The 21857-nt window shown below is 42.4% G+C and overlaps 1 protein-coding gene across 2 annotated transcripts in view; it reads right to left on the reverse strand.

Moving 5' to 3' along the window:
• MYO18B (myosin XVIIIB) overlaps positions 1-21857 on the reverse strand; it is an 884719-nt gene that overhangs the window by 366447 nt on the left and 496415 nt on the right. For both annotated transcript variants that reach the window (XM_040416566.1, XM_040416565.1), the window contains one exon: positions 15128-15282. In XM_040416566.1, coding sequence (XP_040272500.1) covers positions 15128-15282 — 155 coding nt within the window. The remainder of the gene's footprint in view (positions 1-15127; positions 15283-21857) is intronic.

A 21857-nucleotide genomic window follows, 5' to 3' on the forward strand; every position in this document is an offset into this window, starting at 1 on the left:
GCAAGGCACCAGTGCTAACCACTGAGCCAACATGCTGCCCATGCTGTTATGTATTTTTTCCACATGGCTTATCTACCAATAAGGAGTGGATGGCAATGCTTGACCGGAACACGGCCAACCACCCTGTTCCTCTCCTTTTGGTAGGAGTGGGATGGTCCTGCTTCCTGCCAGGAGGGGGAGTTCCTGTTGAGCTATAAAGAAGGAAGAAAGCACATGTGTGAGCTCCTGCTCCTAAAGAGAATTATCCAAAGTGAATTACACTCATGTGCTTGAGCAGACCGGCAGCAGAGTCAACAACTATATCAGCATTGGAAGACACTGCTGTGAGGTAAAGATCTACCGCTAAGACATCCATCACCCACAATGTTATTAGGCCAGTATGACTTATGTGTTAATTTGCAGCCATTCCGACCTGCCTCCATAATCCTTACTGGTGCCAGAAGATTGCACTTAAAATCTACTGCCATCGAATGTATTTGAAGTTCTATGTTGCACACGCTTGATGAATTTACATCTAGTTCAGCCTGCTATCCTGTGAAATTAATCCAGAGGAAGGCAAAAAAAAACTCCAGATGTAAAAGCCAATATTCCTAATTTTAGGGAAAAAAATTCCCTCAGTACTGCTGTACAGGCTTCATCAGTGGCATACATATCAAGATGTAGCCATTAGAGATGAGCAAAGTTCTTCAAAATTCGATTCGGCTGATTCACCGAATTTTACAAAAAATCTCAGTTTGTGACGAATTACTTCGTCACAAAGCACAATTTTTGTAAATAGCTGGCGCAATGACAGGAAACAGCGATTGAGCCGCACCCCCCCCCCCCACCACCACCATTGAACCCCTCAGATGATGCGTTCAATGCTGATCGCGGCATTTGAGATCAATATTAAAGCATTTTAGGGGTTGTCCCTAAAAAAAAATGTATTTGAGCGCGAAGAGGCAGCCGTGGTGATCTTGTTTGAAGATCCAGGGTGAAATCTCGCATGGCACGTGGTCGGCCTGTGCAATTTGAGCGCAAAGATGGCCGCAGCAGCCTCTTTGCACTCAAATGTATGAGGTAAGTGTGATTTTTTTTTTACTTCTATTTTAGGGGAAATCGATTCCACAAAGCACAAAGAAATTGGGCTTCTCGGCGAATAACATTTTTCTTGAAATTCTGATCTAAGTCCACTTCGTTAACTTCAATTTGCTCAACACTTGTAGCTGTGGTACAGTATACACAGTATATAATCTGAGCATGGCACAGTGTTTTCCCACAGACACGTAGAGAATACAACTAAATCAACCTCTAGGAAATTGGTAGCATATGGGGTATAGTAAGGGCAAATTCACATGTGAAGGTTTGGATTAGATTTTGTTTAGGATTCAGGTGTGAAAGGAAAGTATAAAGAATAAATCCCTTCCTTTTTTATCCACTCTTGGATTTAACTTTAAAAACGACATCAAAACACTGAACAAAACCTGATCACACACTACAATTGTGATTATACCTTAAGGCTGCTTTCACAAAAGCTATTTGTGCACTGCGGACTCGGAGCGTGAGTATAACACAGTACCCATCCTAAACTTCTAGCACTGCCGGGGTGTGAGCGTCGGGTTCAGTAAAGGGACCACATTTCAGTATCGTGACCATCTACAAGATGCGGAAGGTAGATACATGCTACTGAAAGGCACTATAGCAAACCAAATGTATACCTTCATCAATGTGTACGCACCAAATGTTAATCAGATTGCATGGTTTAATGCTCTATTCCTACTTATTGAAACATTCAAGGAGGGTGTGGTCATTTTGGGAGGGGATTTTAATATCACCCTAGAACCTCTTTTAGATTCTACATCTCGGAAACCAGCCATTTCAAAGAAGGCCTTAAGCTCTCTACATAAAAAAAACTCCAAAACTCCCGTTTAGTGGATGCTTGGAGATTGATGAATCCCTCTGAACGTGACTACACCTTCTTCTCAACCATACATGGGTCATACCATAGACTAGATTACCTGTTCATCTTTAAGGAGCACCTACAGCTTTGCTCATCAGCTTGTAGTAACTCCATTCACTTGTCAGACCACTCCCCTGTACATCTGACCATCTATGCGCCACAACTCACCCCATGGGCCTTTAGATGGCGCCTTAATGAACAATTAATATCATCAAGCGACCTTAATGATTGTGTGCGGGGGCTCCTGGAGGAGTATTTCAGGTCGAACTCTCTCCCAGAGACCACACCACATACGGTTTGGGACGTACATAAGAGGTCAGTTCATTAAAATGGGCTCTCGAATTAAGAAGGAGAGTAATGCTTGTATAGAAACCCTCCAAGGTGAGATACAAAAGATAGAATCGCTTCACAAACAATCCTTGTTAGATTCCCATCTCTCTAAACGTACAGGTCTAAGGCTACTTTCACACTAGCGTTCGGGGCTCCGCTTGTGAGTTACGTTTGAAGGCTCTCGCAAGCGGCAAGAATGCATCAGTCTGGCACCGTTTGTCCTCCGCTCAGCAGGCGGACACCCGAACGCAGCTTGCAGCGTTCGGGTGTCCGCCTGGCCGTGCGGAGGCAAACGGATCCGTCCAGACTTACAATGTAAGTCAATGGGGACGGATCCGTTTGAAGTTGACACAATATGGCTCAATTTTCAAACGGATCCGTCCCCCATTGACTTTCAATGTAAAGTCAAAACGGATCCGTTTTTGTTCATGGTAATGCAAACGGATCCGTTCTGAACGGATCTAAGCGTTTGCATTATAGGTGCGGATCCGTCTATGCAGATACCAGATGGATCCGCACCTAAACGCAGGTGTGAAAGTAGCCTAAGAGGGGAACTGAAAAACCTCCTAAATAATGCATCAGCCAAATATTTCCTACACTCACAGTATAAATATTTTGCACATGGAGATAAAGCCTCCAAGTTGATGATGAGTTGCATTAAACAAAGGAAGTCACATTAACTGCATTTGTAGGATTCACAAATCAGGGAATGGAGTAGCAATTACAACCAAAGACATAGCATTGCAATTCCTAGACTTTTACAAATCACTATACATTATCTCCCAAAATAATACAAGGGAAGGCCCACCGGCATCAATAGGCCCAATTAAAACCTTTCTTCAATCCGTGTCACTCCCTAAACTGGAAGACTCCCAGGTGAAGGTGTTGAGTTCTCCATTTACAGCTGAACAACTCCAGACAGCCATAAAACAATTACCCAGGGGCAAGGCCCCAGGCCAGATTGCCTGCCAGCTCCTTACTATCGCACCTTCAGTAAAACCCTCATCCCACACTTGCTATCTATATGTAACCTCTCCCTGATGTGATCCCCCCTGCCCTGCCCATTGACATGACAAGCGCACACATCACCATACTCCCTTAAAAGGGTAAAGACCCAGCTTATTGCGCCAGCTACCGCCCTATTTCCCTGCTCAACCTTGACCTCAAACTACTGGCAAATATGCTAGTAAACCGCCTTTCCAACTATCTACCTTCCTTAATACACAGAGACCAGACAGGATTCATTAAGGGTCGAGAAGGGAGAGACAACACAGCCAGAATTATAAATATACAATATAATTCCAAAAAGCACTCCTACCCATTGGTTCTTATCTGATGCCTAAAAGGACTTTAGGAGTACATGCGCTTCATGCTCCATGTATGATAATGTCTCAGCTGCTGTGATAGTGAATGATACCCTATCCCCCTCTTTCCCCATTAAAAACGGCACGGGACAGGGGTGCCCTATCTCCCCCCTGATCTTTGTACTAACTATGGAACCCCTGCTTCAGGCCACTAGACAGGAGGAGAAAATAGAGGGTATTAAATTGGGCGATCAAGAACATAAGGTGGCAGCCTTTTCAGACGATCTTCTGGTGATCACATCCAATCCTGTGGTCTCTCTGCCCCTTATCTATGAAATAATAGAAAGGTTTAGCCCTCTCTTCAACTTTAAGATCAATATGAAAAAATCACATGTCCTGTGTATGGGTATTAGGCCCTCAGGGTGAGGTTGATGACACAATCCCCATTCAGTTGGGATGCCGCCTCACTGACATATCTGGGAATAAAAATTAGCTCTTACCCCCATAAACTTTTTCACCTTAACTATCTCCCATTACTGCAATCTTTGACTGACCAGCTCTCTACATTCCAAGCCCCCATGCTTTCCTGGTTTGGACGGAAGAACTTAGTTTCTTCCATCGTTCTGCCAAGACTGAACTACCTACAACAAGTTCTACCTATCCCAGTTCCGAAGGCTTTATATCTGACCTTATCAAAACACATACGCACTTTCATATGGGAAAAGAAAAAACCTTGCCTGGCCATGTCGACTCTCCAGAGACCAAGATCCTCTGGAGGCATAGGCCTACCAGACCCGATGATGTATGGAAGAGCTATTCTTCTTTCGAGAGTAGTTGACTGGCTTAGACGACCTCCACACAGATCTTGGGTGGATATGGAATCTTCAAACTTCCAATCATCCTTCAGAAGCCTTCTAGTTGGTACACCAGACATTCCACCTAAATCTTTACAGTTAGACCCAACAGTCAAAGCTACCCTCAGAACCTGGAACTGGCTCCAATCATAACCATGGGGAATTCCGCTTCCATCACCAGAGATACAATTGAGGGACTTGGTAGGCTTGGCTCCCTATGAGTTAAGACAGAGACTCCCCACTTCAATCCGAAAGTCCAAGACCCCCATCTTGTCACTATTTGATGAGGAGGGGACGGTGTTGGGAATGGAAGACTTGATTCATAAATTTCCAGGATTAAAATTCCACCTCCCATTGATATCCTACCTTCGCACATACATGACCAATCATATCCCCAAACGAGCACTTTTAAGACCACTTACCTGGTTTGAGAGCATGTTTTCTAACCCCCACCCCCCCCCCCCCCCCGACTAAATTGATATAAACAATTTATAAATGGCTAACTACCCCTATATCCATGCTCAGGCCGGCTTTGATAGGTCTCTGGGAGAGAGATCTGGGGTTGTCTTTTACATTGGCTGAACATCTACAACTCTTTATGGAGCCCCATGCCTCTTCAAGATGTGTGAGAATACAGGAGAATGGCTACAAGGTTCTTACTAGGTGGTACAAGACACCTGACGTTACATGTAGATATGATAGTGCAAACTCAGACACTTGCTGGCGCTGCAGGGCTGAAAGGGGCACATTTTTCCATGTATGGTGGTCATGTCCCCAAATTCAGAACTGGTGGGCCGAGATGCAATGATGTTCGCAAGTCCAATATTATATTAACCCCCCCAACTAGCCCTCTTCGGCCTACCACCTTCCAGCACTGCAGCCACACTCCCATACCTCTTTAAAAAACTTCTCATCGTGGCACGACTATTGGTTCCTCGACATTGGCTCTCGCCTGAACTCCCATCTTTTGACTAATGGACTGGAAAAGTAGACTCCATCTATAGATTTGAGGAGATAGCAGCAAAGGAGAACCACACATTCCTTAAATTCCAAGCCCAATGGAGGATTTGGGGTCTGAGTTGCCACACCTTTAAAGTTAATCTCATTTCATGACCCACAAATGTCTTGAATGCTTTGTGAAGAACACCTGTAATCTCAGTCAAAGCATCTGTACATGATCTTTGAATGTTTATTTATACTACAATAAAAATAAGCAGCTTTATCAAAAATTACACACTGAGTCTAATCATAGAGTTCAGCTCAATTGAAATGAAATAAACAGAGCTGTGGACAGGTGTGGATGTTCTACAAAGACAGACGTGGGAATTAAAATATAGTCATGTGAGGATATGGGGACGATTTATATGATATCATAAGTAAATAGCAAATCTAATGGATGACGTTAAATGGGTTATCCCATGATTAATGTAAAAAATGAAAACCAGACATTATATAATACATGACAATCTCTATCTAAAAAAGCTAGAACCAGACCTGTACCTCACATGGATCCAGAGATGTCTCCATTCATTGCTCTCCTAGATTTATATCAAGCTGACAGCTCAAGGGGAGTGTTTTTTTTTTTGCTGCAGCTCAGGAGGCATGTCCATGCTCTCCCAATCACAACTCAGGAGGCAGTTAAAGGATGAAACTGAGCATGTGCGGCCTTCTTAATGAGACAGTCAAAAAAATAAGAAACAGAACAAATAGTAGGTGGCGCTATACAGATACCTTTTATTGAATTAATCAGTGCCTATACAAAATCTTTAATTATGCAATTATAAAAGTATTCAGAACCAGGTGCTGGTTTGAAAACGGTAGAATTTTTTTTCGTGGGACAACCCCCTTTAATGAGGTTACAGAAAGTGTACAAATTTCCCATGTAAGAATGCTAAGCATTTTCATGGCAATTTTAGAGTTGCATCATATTTGATTTAAAAAAATTACAAAAATAAAAAGAAATAGCAGACATCCAAGTAATTGTAACATGACCACGTATTAAATAATGAGACTAAATCCTTTCTAGTTCTGCAGCAGGGGATTTTTTTCTCATATTGACGGTTTCAGTGCTGCTTTTTTCTCCCTATTGCTTGTAATATAAAAGCTGCATGAAGAAATTCTTTCGGAAAAGTTTGTAAATGGAAGGTCATGAAATACAGTGTCTGCTACTGACAGAGCCAAATTCTGTTAACTTTAAATATCAGTGCGACTGCTTATCACTATTATATGTAAATTAACTGGAAAACACATACAGAGATCCTCTGGAATAAAAAAAAATACTCCTTAATGTAAAATGTATTGTGAGATCAGAAATGCGTACCACTCAGGTAAGCTGCTGTGACATCACAAAAGGATTTCAAACTGTCACATCATGAAGTTGAATAACTCAGGCAGGCTGGTATGACATCATAACGCATAAGCTATTGTGATAAAATGAGAGTTTCAGCAAGAAGGCAGCTGTGACATCACAGCTTTGACATCACAAGTGGATTTCAATCAGGTAGTAGACTGCTGTTACTTTCCAAGTGTGTTTCAGTCAGGTAAGATACCATGACATCGCAAATCACTTTCTGTCATGTAAGCAGCTGTCTGTGACATCAAAAGTGTGTTTTAGGCTACATGCACACGAACGTTGTTTGTTTCCATGTCCGTTCCGGTTTTTTTGCGGATAGGATGCGGACCCATTCATTTCAATGTGTCGGCAAAAAACGCGGACAGCACACCATGTGCTGTCCACATCACTATGTCCGTTCCGTTGCCCCATAAAAAAAAATAGTGCCTGTCCTATTTTTTTCTAGTTTGCTGACAAGGATAGGCATTATTACAATGGATCTGCAAAAAAACGGATCCGCAAAAAAACGGATGGCATACGGAACGTCATCATTTTTTTGTGGATCCGCAATTTGCGGACCGCAAAAAACACATACGGTCGTGTGCATGTAGCCTTACTGTGACATCATAACACTGTTTCAGTCAGGAAAGTTGCTGTGCTATCTCAATGGTATTTACATCAGTTAATTTGCTGTCACATCACAAGTGTGTTTCAGTTTTTTAAGTTTACTGGTGGCTGTGGACAAACTCCATGGTATCAACAAGGAGCCCATGCTTACACATATACTGTTCTTGTGCTGTTGGCCTCCCCAGATACTGGTATCTTCTTACATTGCTGGCATCAAAGACCTAAGGCTACGCCCATTTGTCTTAAAAATAGAGGTCTATAAATGAGCTGAAAATCTATTACTGGTATTTGCAAAGAGGTAGGCTTTTGTAGAGGTTTTAATTTATCTTAAGTAATGACCTGGGAAAGGACTACAGGGTACAGTGGTGGTAGAAATTCAAGGATGACTTTTGATTAGCACTTATTTAATTTGGACAAACTTATTTGAGCTTTACCTCAATTTACATTTCTTAGGCTCTGTATACACAGTTGGGGAGATTTATCAAACTGGTGTAAAGTAGAACTGGCTTAGTTGACCATAACAACCAATCAGATTCCACCTTTCATTTTTCAAAGCTCCTCAATTCTAGGTTCTTCAAAGTAGCCACCTTTTGCTTTGATTACTGCTTTGCACACTCTTGGCATTCTCTTGATGAGCTTCAAGAGGTAGTCCCCTGAAATGGTCTTCCAACAGTCTTGAAGGAGTTCCCAGAGATGCTTAGCACTTGTTGGCCCTTTTGCCTTCACTCTGTGGTCCAGCTCACCCCAAACCATCTCGATTGGGTTCAGGTCCGGTGACTGTGGAGGCCAGGTCATCTGGCGCAGCACCCCATCACTCTCCTTCATGGTCAAATAGCCCTTACTTTCAAAGTTTTCCCAATTTTTCGGCTGACTGACTGACCTTCATTTCTTAAAGTAATGATGGCCACTCGTTTTTCTTTACTTAGCTGCTTTTTTCTTGCCATAATACAAATTCTAACAGTCTATTCAGTAGGACTATCAGCTGTATATCCACCTGACTTCTCCTCAACGCAACTGATGGTCCCAACCCCATTTATAAGGCAAGAAATCCCACTTATTAAACCTGACAGGGCACACCTGTGAAATGAAAACCATTTCAGGGGACTACCTCTTGAAGCTCATCAAGAGAATGCCAAGAGTGTGCAAAGCAGTAATCAAAGCAAATGGTGGCTACTTTGAAGAACCTAGAATATTACATATTTTCAGTTGTTTCACACTTGTTTGTTATGTATATAATTCCACATGTGTTAATTCATAGTTGTGATGCCTTCAGTGTGAATCTACAATTTTCATAGTCATGAAAATAAAGAAAACTCTTTGAATGAGAAGGTGTGTCCAAACTTTTGGTCTGTACTGTATGTATACACTCAGGACACAAATGTCAAATGGAGTCTTATGACAGATGCCACTCCACCACCAACAGGGAGCCAGTTTAAAGACCTATATACAGTACCTTGCAGTACATGTTTTGTGGTTGCTCTTTGTATAGGACAGTGCAGTTTTCTGTGTTTCCCCCTACAGTTGAAAAACAGTATGCTGATGCATATCTGCCAAACCGAGGCCAAAGGGACATTCTTTTTGCCTTTCTCTGGTAAAAGAGGGCCTGTGGAAGCATTAAGGTATACCCTGTACACCAGTAGCTTTTCACCTCATGTTAGGCTTAGTGCATAGCTGTGCTGTGCCCTTAGTCTTACCTACCTTTACCAATTCCTAGAGAAGATCTACTGTTTCTGTAACTCCATAAGCTTGTATGGAGCAGGCAGTGCACAGGCTCAGCCATCATTACATACAGTACTAATTGTTCCCATCACAGCTGTCCAAAGGAGTAGAAAAGACCAACACTCTGAGGGTTGCCTATGTTGCCTCCATCAGCACAGTACTATGGAAGTATGCTTCCCTTATTGACTCTATAATCCAGTATCCAATGAAGCATGCCACAAATTTGCTTATGCTGATTTTATATGGAATCAGACTCTTTGATTCTGTGTATATAATAGCATAAAGAGGTACAGTAGAGCAGCACAGAGTGTAAGTACCTGATCATGTTAAGAGCCTTCTGTCAATGGTATACACCAGGAGTATGTATACTTCTGACTAATGCATCTGCTGATGATGTGCTGCTCTTTCTGATTTTAGACATACCTCTGAGCCAGGGCAGGCTTCAGCACCCAGCATACCCGGGCAAGTGCCGGGGCCCACTGCTCCTGGGGGGCCCACTGTGGAAGCCACTGCTTTGGGCCCTGAGGGCAGAAGGGGCCCGGGAGCAGTAGCAGGGCCACAGCGTCAGAATGGAGCAAGGGAGCATCAACAGCATGCAGAAGCCGGCTGCTGCTGTCCCCCTAACAAGCTCCTGTGCTGCGGAGCTTTAGACACGCCCCCTCTACACAGGATGTGCTGCCTGAGGAGGAGAGAGACCGCAGGGCTGGAGCAGCAGTGTGGAGACAGTCTGTGGGTGAGTCTGTATTGTGACTGTCTCTTCTCTGTGGCTGTATCTTCTCTGTGGGAAAGGAGGGGGGGGGGTCAGGGAACTCTTTAAGCTGCTGCTGGATGCTGTAGACCAGCAGCTTCATGCTATTTAGTTGTTTTACTGCCTTATTAAGCAGTTTGCCTCCATGACACCTGCCCCCCATATCCTGTCCTATCCCATCCTCATGGAGCCCCTGCTGTCTCTTCCTCCCTCATGTATCCAGAGCTCTTGTTGCACCCCTCCTATCTCCTATTGCTGCCCTGCACAGACCTCCTGCCCCCTACTTCTTGTGTGAATCCCCCTCAGAGCCCCTTCCACCTACTTGCTGTGTCCACCCCTCCTGTCCATCCAGGGCCCTGGGCCCCTGTCTCACTCCTCTGCTTCTCATTATGGTGGTGTGTAAATCTTATGCACCATAAGGACCTTTAAATGTCACAGGGTCATGTCACTGTGCCCCCACCCCATACTGTGCCCCCTTATACCCTGCATTGTGCCCTCTTACCATACCCTGTACAGTGCCCCTCATCATTCCTTGTACTCTGCCCTCTTATACCCTTTTATTCAGTCACTGTATAGTGGTGCTATCCGGTTACTGCATAGCAGTGTTATCCAGTTACTGTATGGCAGTTTTATCCGGTCACTGTATGGAAGTATCCAGTCACTGTATGGTGTTGTTATCCAATAACTGTATGGCTATAACTGTTTCCCCTTCCCTGCCCATGCCACCTTTTTTAGACCTGGCATGAGTGGGGAAAAGGACCCTTGCACCACAATCTTTCTCAGAAATACGCCTAATATAGATATGATGTGAACCCACCGGGTTTGCTGTGGGGCCCAGTCAGTTTTAGCTAGTGAGGGCCTCTTATACAGTAGATTATTCATTATACTGTGTGGGGGCCACTGGGGGTCTTTATACGGTGTGGGAGCCACAGGGGTACATGTAAATGTAAAAAAAATGCCACAAGGGGGCCCACTGCTATTTATCGCCCAAGTGCCCACATGAACCTGGAGCCAGCACTACTCTGAGCCCCAAGTTGTAACATTAATTTGATTCCTCGGTCCTCAAGGATGCGCTAAACATGTGACTCCCAGTTGAACAGAAGACCAGACAAGTGACACTTAGGAGAGGAGTCTCCTGTCTTCTCCTCAAGTGTAACAACACAATTGCTGATGAGCATAATGGGAGGGAAAAGGAGCCTAGATTGCTCATCTATCAAGATGCACACATAGGTCTCAAATTCAAGGAGCATCCCAGACTCTCAATTCCATGACTCATGAGCTCCCAAAGAGGTGAGAGGACGATGAGACCAGGGAAGTAGAGAGCCGTCAAAATCTTTTGAGATCTCTTCTTGGGGAAGCTACAGTGATAACCATCCATATATGAACAGTTCCGTCAACAGAACTTCCCAACATATACTTTTAAAACCTAGGGGACAACAACTATAGTGGTCAGAAGCTGAAATCCATAAAAAAAATACAAAAATCTTGTCACAGTCCTGCTATTTCAGCATTGCTGTTCCCATTCTTGAACAGCACATTACTGTCAATGACTTGCTAGTGATGTGCTGTTTGAGCGTGATGTGCTGTTTGAGCACATGAGGCTGCAGCCGTCACAGGACTAAGCCACCTCCAATGCAACGGGGATCGGAAGTGGCTGGGACAGCAGTCGGACAGAAGCTGTTTTGTGTTGAGTGTTTTGTATTTTTATGGGGCACACCCTCCAGTTGTCGGCTCCTAGGCCTGAAAACCCCTTTGTCAGATGCCACACAGTGTTATTTGTAATCCTTAGACTACACTGCGTGCAGAATTATTAGGCAAATGAGTATTTTGACCACATCATCCTCTTTATGCATGTTGTCTTACTCCAAGCTGTATAGGCTCGAAAGCCTACTACCAATTAAGCATATTAGGTGATGTGCATCTCTGTAATGAGAAGGGGTGTGGTCTAATGACATCAACACCCTATATTAGGTGTGCATAATTATTAGGCAACTTCCTTTCCTTTGGCAAAATGGGTCAAAAGAAGGACTTGACAGGCTCAGAAAAGTCAAAAATAGTGAGATATCTTGCAGAGGGATGCAGCACTCTTAAAATTGCAAAGCTTCTGAAGCGTGATCATCGAACAATCAAGCGTTTCATTCAAAATAGTCAACAGGGTCGCAAGAAGCGTGTGGAAAAACCAAGGCGCAAAATAACTGCCCATGAACTGAGAAAAGTCAAGCGTGCAGCTGCCAAGATGCCACTTGCCACCAGTTTGGCCATATTTCAGAGCTGCAACATCACTGGAGTGCCCAAAAGCACAAGGTGTGCAATACTCAGAGACATGGCCAAGGTAAGAAAGGCTGAAAGACGACCACCACTGAACAAGACACACAAGCTGAAACGTCAAGACTGGGCCAAGAAATATCTCAAGACTGATTTTTCTAAGGTTTTATGGACTGATGAAATGAGAGTGAGTCTTGATGGGCCAGATGGATGGGCCTGTGGCTGGATTGGTAAAGGGCAGAGAGCTCCAGTCCGACTCAGACGCCAGCAAGGTGGAGGTGGAGTACTGGTTTGGGCTGGTATCATCAAAGATGAGCTTGTGGGGCCTTTTCGGGTTGAGGATGGAGTCAAGCTCAACTCCCAGTCCTACTGCCAGTTTCTGGAAGACACCTTCTTCAAGCAGTGGTACAGGAAGAAGTCTGCATCCTTCAAGAAAAACATGATTTTCATGCAGGACAATGCTCCATCACACGCGTCCAAGTACTCCACAGCGTGGCTGGCAAGAAAGGGTATAAAAGAAGAAAATCTAATGACATGGCCTCCTTGTTCACCTGATCTGAACCCCATTGAGAACCTGTGGTCCATCATCAAATGTGAGATTTACAAGGAGGGAAAACAGTACACCTCTCTGAACAGTGTCTGGGAGGCTGTGGTTGCTGCTGCACGCAATGTTGATGGTGAACAGATCAAAACACTGACAGAATCCATGGATGGCAGGCTTTTGAGTGTCCTTGCAAAGAAAGGTGGCTATATTGGTCACTGATTTGTTTTTGTTTTGCTTTTGAATGTCAGAAATGTATATTTGTGAATGTTGAGATGTTATATTGGTTTCACTGGTAAAAAGAAATAATTGAAATGGGTATATATTTGTTTTTTGTTAAGTTGCCTAATAATTATGTACAGTAATAGTCACCTGCACACACAGATATCCCCCTAAAATAGCTAAAACTAAAAACAAACTAAAAACTACTTCCAAAAATATTCAGCTTTGATATTAATGAGTTTTTTGGGTTCATTGAGAACATGGTTGTTGTTCAATAATAAAATTAATCCTCAAAAATACAACTTGCCTAATAATTCTGCACTCCCTGTATTATGGCATGCATTAAATGTATACTTTATTTTTCTGGATACCATGGTATGGAATAGAATAGTATATTATGCTATTCCATACCTCATTTTGTGGTATATTGATGTACACTGGCCAGATGGAGGCCAAAAGGATATTCTTCTTTTGGTCTCTGTCAATGGAAGGCTATGGATACAATTTGTGTGCAAGTCAGGAGCTTCCCCAGTGTACATGCTGAATGTAATTGAAAAACATGATGTAAACAGGCCCTAACTCTGAGGTTGCACACAGTCATAAAACAGTTATCTGCATGAGGACCATGAATTGGAATAAAAAAAAAGTTTAAATAAAAGTGTCTATATTATTAGTGTTGAGCGAATCGAAGTATTCGAAGTGGACTTCAATCCGAATTTCAGGTTTAAAATTTTGATTTGCCACAAACCCGAATTTCTTCGCAATTCATAATGAATAATTGTTTCCTAAAATGGTGGCTGAAAGTAAAAAAATTATACTCACCCACCGCTCCCATCTTGATTGAAGAAAACCAGCCAAAGACCTGCAGTGAGCGTGATGACCTCACCACATGACATTACCACACGCACCCCAGCGTGATCACATGATGAAATCATCATGCTCTCTGCAGGTCCGTTGGCTGGTTTCTTGAATAAAGATGGATGAGTTGAGAATACTTTTTTTTTAACCCGATTAACACCTGAGCAGCTGAATGTGAGTCACAGATGCCGCGATCAGCATTGAACACAGCATCTGAGGGGTTAAATGATGGAGGTGGCGCGATCGCCATTCCCCATCAGTGCACCCGCTCAATACAATGGAAAGTGATTTTCTGACAAAGTCATTCATAACCAATCAATTTTCTTGTCAAAATTTGGCAATCTTGCTGAATCAAACTTTTCAAAACTTTGTTCATCTCTAATTATTAAATACTGTAATATTTTTATATTATTTTCTACAGCTAAAATAGGCTACATAACTCCATTTTCAAAAGAAAGAACTGAATGCAAATGAAAATGAGTTGCTAAAATTAAAAACAGGAGCACACCCTAGGATTAGACATGACATGCATTACACCATTTTTGAGTCTAATAGGACTGGACACTATAATTAGTATATGCTTATATTTTTGTTGGTGTTTATGCCACTGGGCTTGTTGTTGCATAGAAATATTTCAGAAAACAGATTTACCAATATGCAGATTATTTTTTACTGCAGTAAATAAAATTAAACTTGACATAATGTACATGAGCATATGTTGTTTCATTGAACTCTATACAATGGCACGTCAGTTCTAATTGAAACAATAACTTGGGTAGTAACACAGCTCTAAATTGTGTGAGCCTTGTAGAAGAACACCCCATATGCCATCCTCCTAGATCTCATAAGTAAACATAGGGTATCCTGGGAAATTTGGTTTAATTACATCCCATTCTTTCTCTATTCCAAGGCAGTAACTTCCTGAACCAGTAGCTCATTCATCTCTCTATAGGTGATCTTAAAGGGGTTATCTGAGCATAATCATTTTCCCTAAAAACAGGGTCAGATGCTACCATTCTGAAGCAGCTCCAGTCCCATCTCTTCTGCACTTCCTGTTCACAGACTCATCACACAGGAAATGGCTTGGACTGTACACTCAGCCAATCACAGGCTGAGCGAGTCACTGATATAGCCAGTGATAGGCCGAGAGGGCATTTCCAGCCATTTCCTGTGTGTTGAAGTGAGACCAAGTAATGTAGAGCAGAGGGAGCTGGAGAAGCAGTAGAATGGCAGCATCGGGGGATCAGAAAACCCATTTAACAGGTTAAATCTGCAGAAATAGTTTATAAAACATCATGCAAAATATACCTGTATTCTCAAGCATTCAGTTTACACTAGTTCTAGACATCAGATTCTTTGATTAAAATAGTTTTATGGATTTCTCTTACTTTCTTTGTCTTTTTTCTAGTTCATGGTTCCGGATCTGTTGATTTTCCATTAATACTCTAGTGTCCTCGAGGTCAGAGGTCAAGTGCTTGCACTTCCTGTTTGCTTGCTGAGCTGCTCGCCTAGCGTTCTCGTAAGCACTTTGTAAATCACTCAGCTGTGGAAGCAAAAAGATAGGTGAATGATACCAGCAATTTTAGTCTACAATTTATGCTCTGGTGCACATATGTGTGCAGCAGAAATTGTTGTTTAATGGGCAGATAATCCCCAAGCAACTCTACTATTTTTTTCTGTGATCAAAACAAGCAGAAGAAAAGCCTCCTTTATAAATCAGTCACTAGTGTTGATCGCAAATATTCTAATTGCAAATTTTTAGCGCGAATATCGTCACTTTGAGAATTCGCAAAAATGTAGAATATAGCGCTATATCTTCGTAATCGCGAATATTCTAGATTTTTTTTTTTATTCAGTACCCTCACTGCTTCTTGTGGGCCAATAAGAAGGCTGCAATGTCTTTGTCTGAGCTTAGCAACATCCCTAGCAACCAATAGGAAAGTTGCCTACCCCTTACTATATAAGAAACTCCCCAGCAGCCATTGTATGCTGTTTTCTGAGAGAGAGAGAGAGAGAGAGAGAGAGCAGTGACATTGCTATGCTCTGTGCTTTGCTGAGTCATTTGCTTTGCTGAGTCAATTACATTAGATAGATAGTTAGTTAGTTAGTTAGTTAGTTAGTTAGCTCATATATTTAATACAGACAGTTAGTGGGAGATAGTCAGTGTAGGTTAGATAATGATATAGTATAGCTGATAGGTTCCAGTGCAGGGTGTTAGGTAGTGTGATAGGAATTACTGTACTGTGCATTTTCTCCAGTCTCAGGAAACTTCTAGCAGCTTGAAAAATGCATCAAAAGTGACCCATGCCTGTATTGCATGCGCAATACGCGCATATTACATTGCCGATTTTCCCAATCAAGAAAATAATGACTGGAGATCACGAATTCTAGAATTTGCGAATTTATGGCGAATAAAAGGACAAAAATTAGCAAAATATCGCTAAATCGAATATTGCCTGTTCTGCTCATCACTATCAGTCACCAGCCCAAAAAATTTCTACGAAAATAGTTGAATTTAAGTCATTTCAAATCTACTGAAAAGTTCCAATAGGGTTTTGTCAGAGCAATTCATAAATCTTAGAAATAAGCCACGCATTTTATTTTCCATATACGACTTTAGATAACATGATTTGATGAACATTCCAAAATAAGCTGTATGAGGGAAAGATGCAATAAAAACACTGCAAAACATTAAAGATGTAGAATACTAAACAACAATAAAGGATATGTAGGTACCAGTTAAGTATTTATACAGGGTGATTAGTAGAGATAAACGAAGTTATCAAAAATATGATTCGGCTGCCTCGTCAACGTTCACAAAGAAATTTGATTTGTTATGAATTATTTTGTCACCAATTGCATTCCATTGTATGTAGTGGGTGCAATGGAGAATGGCAATCGTGCCGCACCCCCGTCATTGAACCTCTCAGATGCTGCGTTCAATGCTGATTGTGGCATTATGCTGGGCGGACACAGAGACGTCATCAATGATGACGTGACAACGGCAGGCCAGCGTGATGATGTGATGACGTGGTCACGTCAGTACGCGAGATTTGGCATGTTTTCTTCTATCATGATGGTTGCGACGGCCTTTCTACGAACAAATGGATTGAGTATGTATTTTGTTTTTTTACTGCCATTTCAGTAAAAATTGATTTGTTACCATGATGCACCAGGAAATTCGGCTTTGTGGTGAATCAAATTTTTCCTGAAATTGGGATCAAAGTCAATTCATTTAATGTCAATTTGCTCAACACTGATCAGTGTGAGTACAGTGGAAATATAGTATACTCCAGTCTTGTTTACCAGTAGGTGTCTCTAGTGATGTATTTTAATGGGGTTGTGGAAGAATGAGGGTTTTTCTTTTTTTGGGCAAACCCCCCATTCTGCCAGACCTGCAAAAGGAAGAAAACTTTCCTGCTTCCTGGCACCGACTCCCCACTCCTGCAGGCCTGTGATGCTCCTCTGGGCTCCATTGATCTCAACATTTGATTTGCCATTGCTGCAGCCAATCATTGGCCACAGCAGTGTCTGTCTCCCCTTGAGTCATGTGACCATTTGTCATGACATAAGGGGAGCCGGACACCGCCATGGCCAGTGATTAGCTGTGGCGATGTCAAATTGAAGTTGACATCGATGGTGCCCAGCGAAGCATCTCAGTCCTGCAGAAGAAGGAGCAGGGAGCCAGCACCAGGAAGCAGGTAAGTCATCTTCCATTTGCAGGTCTGGAAGAAGGGCAACCCCCCCCCCCCTTCCCATTCTTGCACAATTCCTTTAAAGCTCTTGAGTCTCAATGAAAAATCTGTAACAAAGCTTCCCATCTACAATGTTCTTATAAGGCAGTGGGACCTTAGACACCAGGGCTGATCTGTGACTGCTACCTCTGTATCCCCAATAGATAGAATATGTCCCTGTTTACTTTCTATTAAATGAACACTTCCGTCAGAAAAGGGGCTTTCTTAAAACTCAATATTCATAGAAAACTATTTTTTTAAGAATCTTTGGCTGATTTTCTTTTTCATTTCAGCAGCACTATACCGCTTGGAATTCTGTACAAATTATTGTCTTTTTGTAGCAGTCAGCACAGAGAGATAAAACTCATATATAACTCTTTGTTATTTTACTCCTGCTGCAAGAGAAATATGTTATCTGCTAGTATAATGGTAGATTTCAGAATTTACGATGACAGCTTGATAGATATATTGTTTTCTTGATAGACCTAGATAAAGATCCCCATAGAAGAGCATTGCATGTATTACTGTAAAGTGTGATGCACTAATTGATTCACTACAGGGGGGCTCTCTCTAATCAGAGTGAATGGTCTCACAGAGAAAGGCAAGCGAGGCTGCTTGCCAGGCTAAAAGTTTTAACAAAGAGGACCTGTCAGCTGTCAGCACAAAATGCAGTGCTATCTGAAGGCAGCATGTTATAGAGCAGGATGAGTTGAACAGATTGATGTATAGTTTTGGACGAAAAGATTCAGAAAAACTTGTAATCTATACATTTAAATCTCTGCTCTCTCTCTCTCTAACTTCAGTTGTACATGGGGGAGGTGTTATCAGTGACTGAAAGCTATCTCTGCATACACACGTACACAGAGAATGCTATCTATAAATCACTGATAACACAGGGGGCTGTGAGCCGCACAATTAACCCCTCAGGTGCCGCACCTGAGGGGTTAATTGTGTGTATCATAGCTCCCTGTAAGAGATCAGGTGCTGCCAGGCAGGAGGGGGCAGACCCCCCTCCTTCCCCAGTTTTAAATTCATTGGTGGCCAGTGCGGCCCCCCTCCCTCCCCTGTATTACATTCATTGGTGGCCAGTGCGGCCCCCCCTCCCTCCCTCCCCTGTATTACATTCATTGGTGGCCAGTGCGGCCCCCCCCCTCCCTCCCCTATATTACCTTCATTGGTGGATAGTGCGGCCCCCCCTCCCTCCCCTGTATTACATTCATTGGTGGCCAGTGCAGCCCCCCTCCCTCCCTCCCTCCCTCCCCTGTATTACATTCATTGGTGGCCAGTGCGGCCCTCCCTCCCTCCCCTGTATTACATTCATTGGTGGCCAGTGTGGCCCCCCCTCCCTCCCCTGTATTACATTCATTGGTGGCCAGTGCGGCCCCCCTCCCTCCCCTGTATTACATTCATTGGTGGCCAGTGCGGCCCCCTTCCCCTGTATTACATTCATTGGTGGCCAGTGCGGCCCCCCCTTCCCCCCCCTCCTAATTAAAATCCCCCCCATCATTGGTGGCAGCGAAGAGTTCCGATCGGAGTCCCAGTTTAATCTCTGGGGCTCCGATCGGTAACCATGGCAACCAGGACGCTACTGCAGTCCTGGCTGCCATGGTTACTTAGCTATTTTAGAAGCATTATACTTACCTTCGCTGTCTGTGGCCGGCCGGGCGCTCCTCCTACTGGTAAGTGACAGGTATGTGCGGCGCATTGCTTATAGCACAGACCTTTCACTTACCAGTAGGAGAAGTGCCCGGCCGGCCACAGACAGCGCAGGTAAGTATAATGCTTCTAAAATTGCTAAGTAACCATGGCAGCCAGGACTGCAGCAGCGTCCTGGTTGCCATGGTTACCGATCGGAGTCCCAGCGATGGCTGACACCTCACTCCAATAAGCACTTGGAGATTTCATTAGTCTAGGGGTTCACATACATTTTACACCTGCACTGTGAATGTTTACATGGTGTGTTCAATAAAAACATGGTAGCATTTAATTATTTGTGTGTTATTCGTTTTTAGCAGACTGTGATTGTCTATTGTTGTGACTTAGATGAAGATCAGATCACATTTTATGACCAATTTGTGCAGAAATCAATATCATTCCAAAGGGTTCACATACTTTTTCTTGCAACTGTATATACACTTACACAGAGAATGCTATCAATCACTGATAACACCTCCCTCATGTACATCTATCAGTGACTGACAGCTATCTCTGTATACACACTTACACAGGGATTGTTATCAGTTACTGAGTACACATCCCCCGTGTACAGTTATCAGTGGCTGACAGCTATTTTTGTATACACACTTACACAGAGAATGCTATCAATCACTAATAACACCTCCCTGTATACATCTATAAGTGACTGACAGGTATTTCTGTATACACACTTACACAGAGAATGCTGCCAATCACTAAAAACACCATCATGGTCTATCCTTAATGGATCAGTAACCCCACACTCCTGCCAAACAGTTGTTCCAAAAAGTTCTGATGCCAGAGGTAGGCACTTAAGGTACACAGCATCTTCTATTAATAACAAAGTGATAGATTTAACATCAATTTTTGAAAAGTATATTTGAAAGTACTGATAACCAATGTGGCTGCAGTTCTTGTTGCTACTTGTGCTAGAGTGGCTGCCACAAGAAAACTTGAAAAATATGATAAATGAAGGGTTACATTGTACTACAGATCTCTCTCTCTATCTTTTGCTGCTGTACACCGCTGTATAAGCTCATTCTTGTGGTGCTACAGAGAGATAGGAGACCACATTATCCTCTTCTCTTTGTGTGCAGTATATGGGAGACATCACAGCAGCTAGTCTCCTCCTTCTAGCTCAGTGCAAAAATGACACAAAAGTTAGAAAGAGATCATTGAGAAGAAGACATTTGTGAAAAATGCAGGATGCAAGATAAAAAATGCCCAGATATTGCATCATTCCTCGTTTACACAGACACCAGCTAATTCTGTCACCCTAAAACAATAGGTACACTTTCAATTTCAAGAATTGTATGTGTAATTGCGCATCTACATGAGAGACCTTGATATAGTGGGAATAATCTATCTACTGATATCCTCTCTTCTGATATTCCATACTGCCCTACAAAATAGAAAGAAATACTGTAGAATACTTTCATCTTGCACAGAGCACTGGGTCACACAGTGATGAAACTGGAAGACAACAATCATTATAAAGTTGCATTAAATAAGCACAATCATGAGTTAATGAGGCCTGTAATTAGACAATAAGCATCTGAAACTAAAAGAGATGATTCCTTTCCTAAATTGTACAAAAACGGTTGATTTTAATTATATTTTAATGTACAGAGATCGTTCTTTTTATATTAGGTATACTGACCTCACTTTAAAATGTGTGCAGCTGCTAAATAGCTAGAACGCTTGATGTCTTCCGATGCGCCTAGTACAAAATAAATGTATCTTATCTCCGCTTCTGTGATGCTATAGTTGACAGTATTGAGCTTTTTTTTATTTTGTGTAAATCAGTACTGTGTCTGACACTTGATAAACTTTTTGGTTTGTATCCATCACCCTGTAAGTTTTACATTGTATTTTACATCTTGCTGTGTTTTTAAGTCCTTAAAGGGGTTTTCCAACTCCCAACCCAAAAATCAAATAATGTCTGGAATCTGTTTGAAGAAAAAAAAACAATGACCTATTGAAAGCAACTCATTTCCAGTGCTAAGGGTCTCATTCATGCTGCTTACAGTCCTTTGTGGTGCAAAATTGTGAGACTCCATCTGTGGTCACATGCACCATGGCAGCTATTCACTGGCTTCAGTGGTAACGTATCATCAAGTGGTACATGACACAACTGCACAGGCTCAGGGGTTGTGTGCTACTCAGGGTCACATCTGTGCTGAGACCAGTGAATTGCTGCAGTGGTAGGTACATGTATCCATGGATGGGACATTACAGTACACTCCTGGTTCACAGGGGACCATAAGCAGCAGGGATGTCTCAATTCTGGAATGGAGCTGCTTGCAAGAGGTGAGTGCATTTTTTCATTATTTTAGACACATTCCATCCATTAAATAACCATGGGTTTGGGGTTGGATAATCCCTTGAACCCAGCCTGACTTACTTGTGTGATCACTGCATGAGCCCTGCAGGATTCACAGATAACTCTAGAACCCCCTAAATGTTTTAGTCGATTTTACACTGACAGGCCATAATGCATTGGTACACTGAGTATACCAGAGCATTATAAAAGCAATCAACTAGTAGAATGAATAAAGTTTATAAAAAAAAATATATACAATAGAATATATTCCACAAAAGTAGTTTTCCTTTGTAAAAGTAATAAAATAAAAACACATGCATACTGTATATTACCACAACCCGCATAATAAAATTAACACTGCAATTA

Source organism: Bufo bufo, chromosome 2, assembly GCF_905171765.1.
Source record: "Bufo bufo chromosome 2, aBufBuf1.1, whole genome shotgun sequence".
NCBI classification, from domain to species: domain Eukaryota; kingdom Metazoa; phylum Chordata; class Amphibia; order Anura; family Bufonidae; genus Bufo; species Bufo bufo.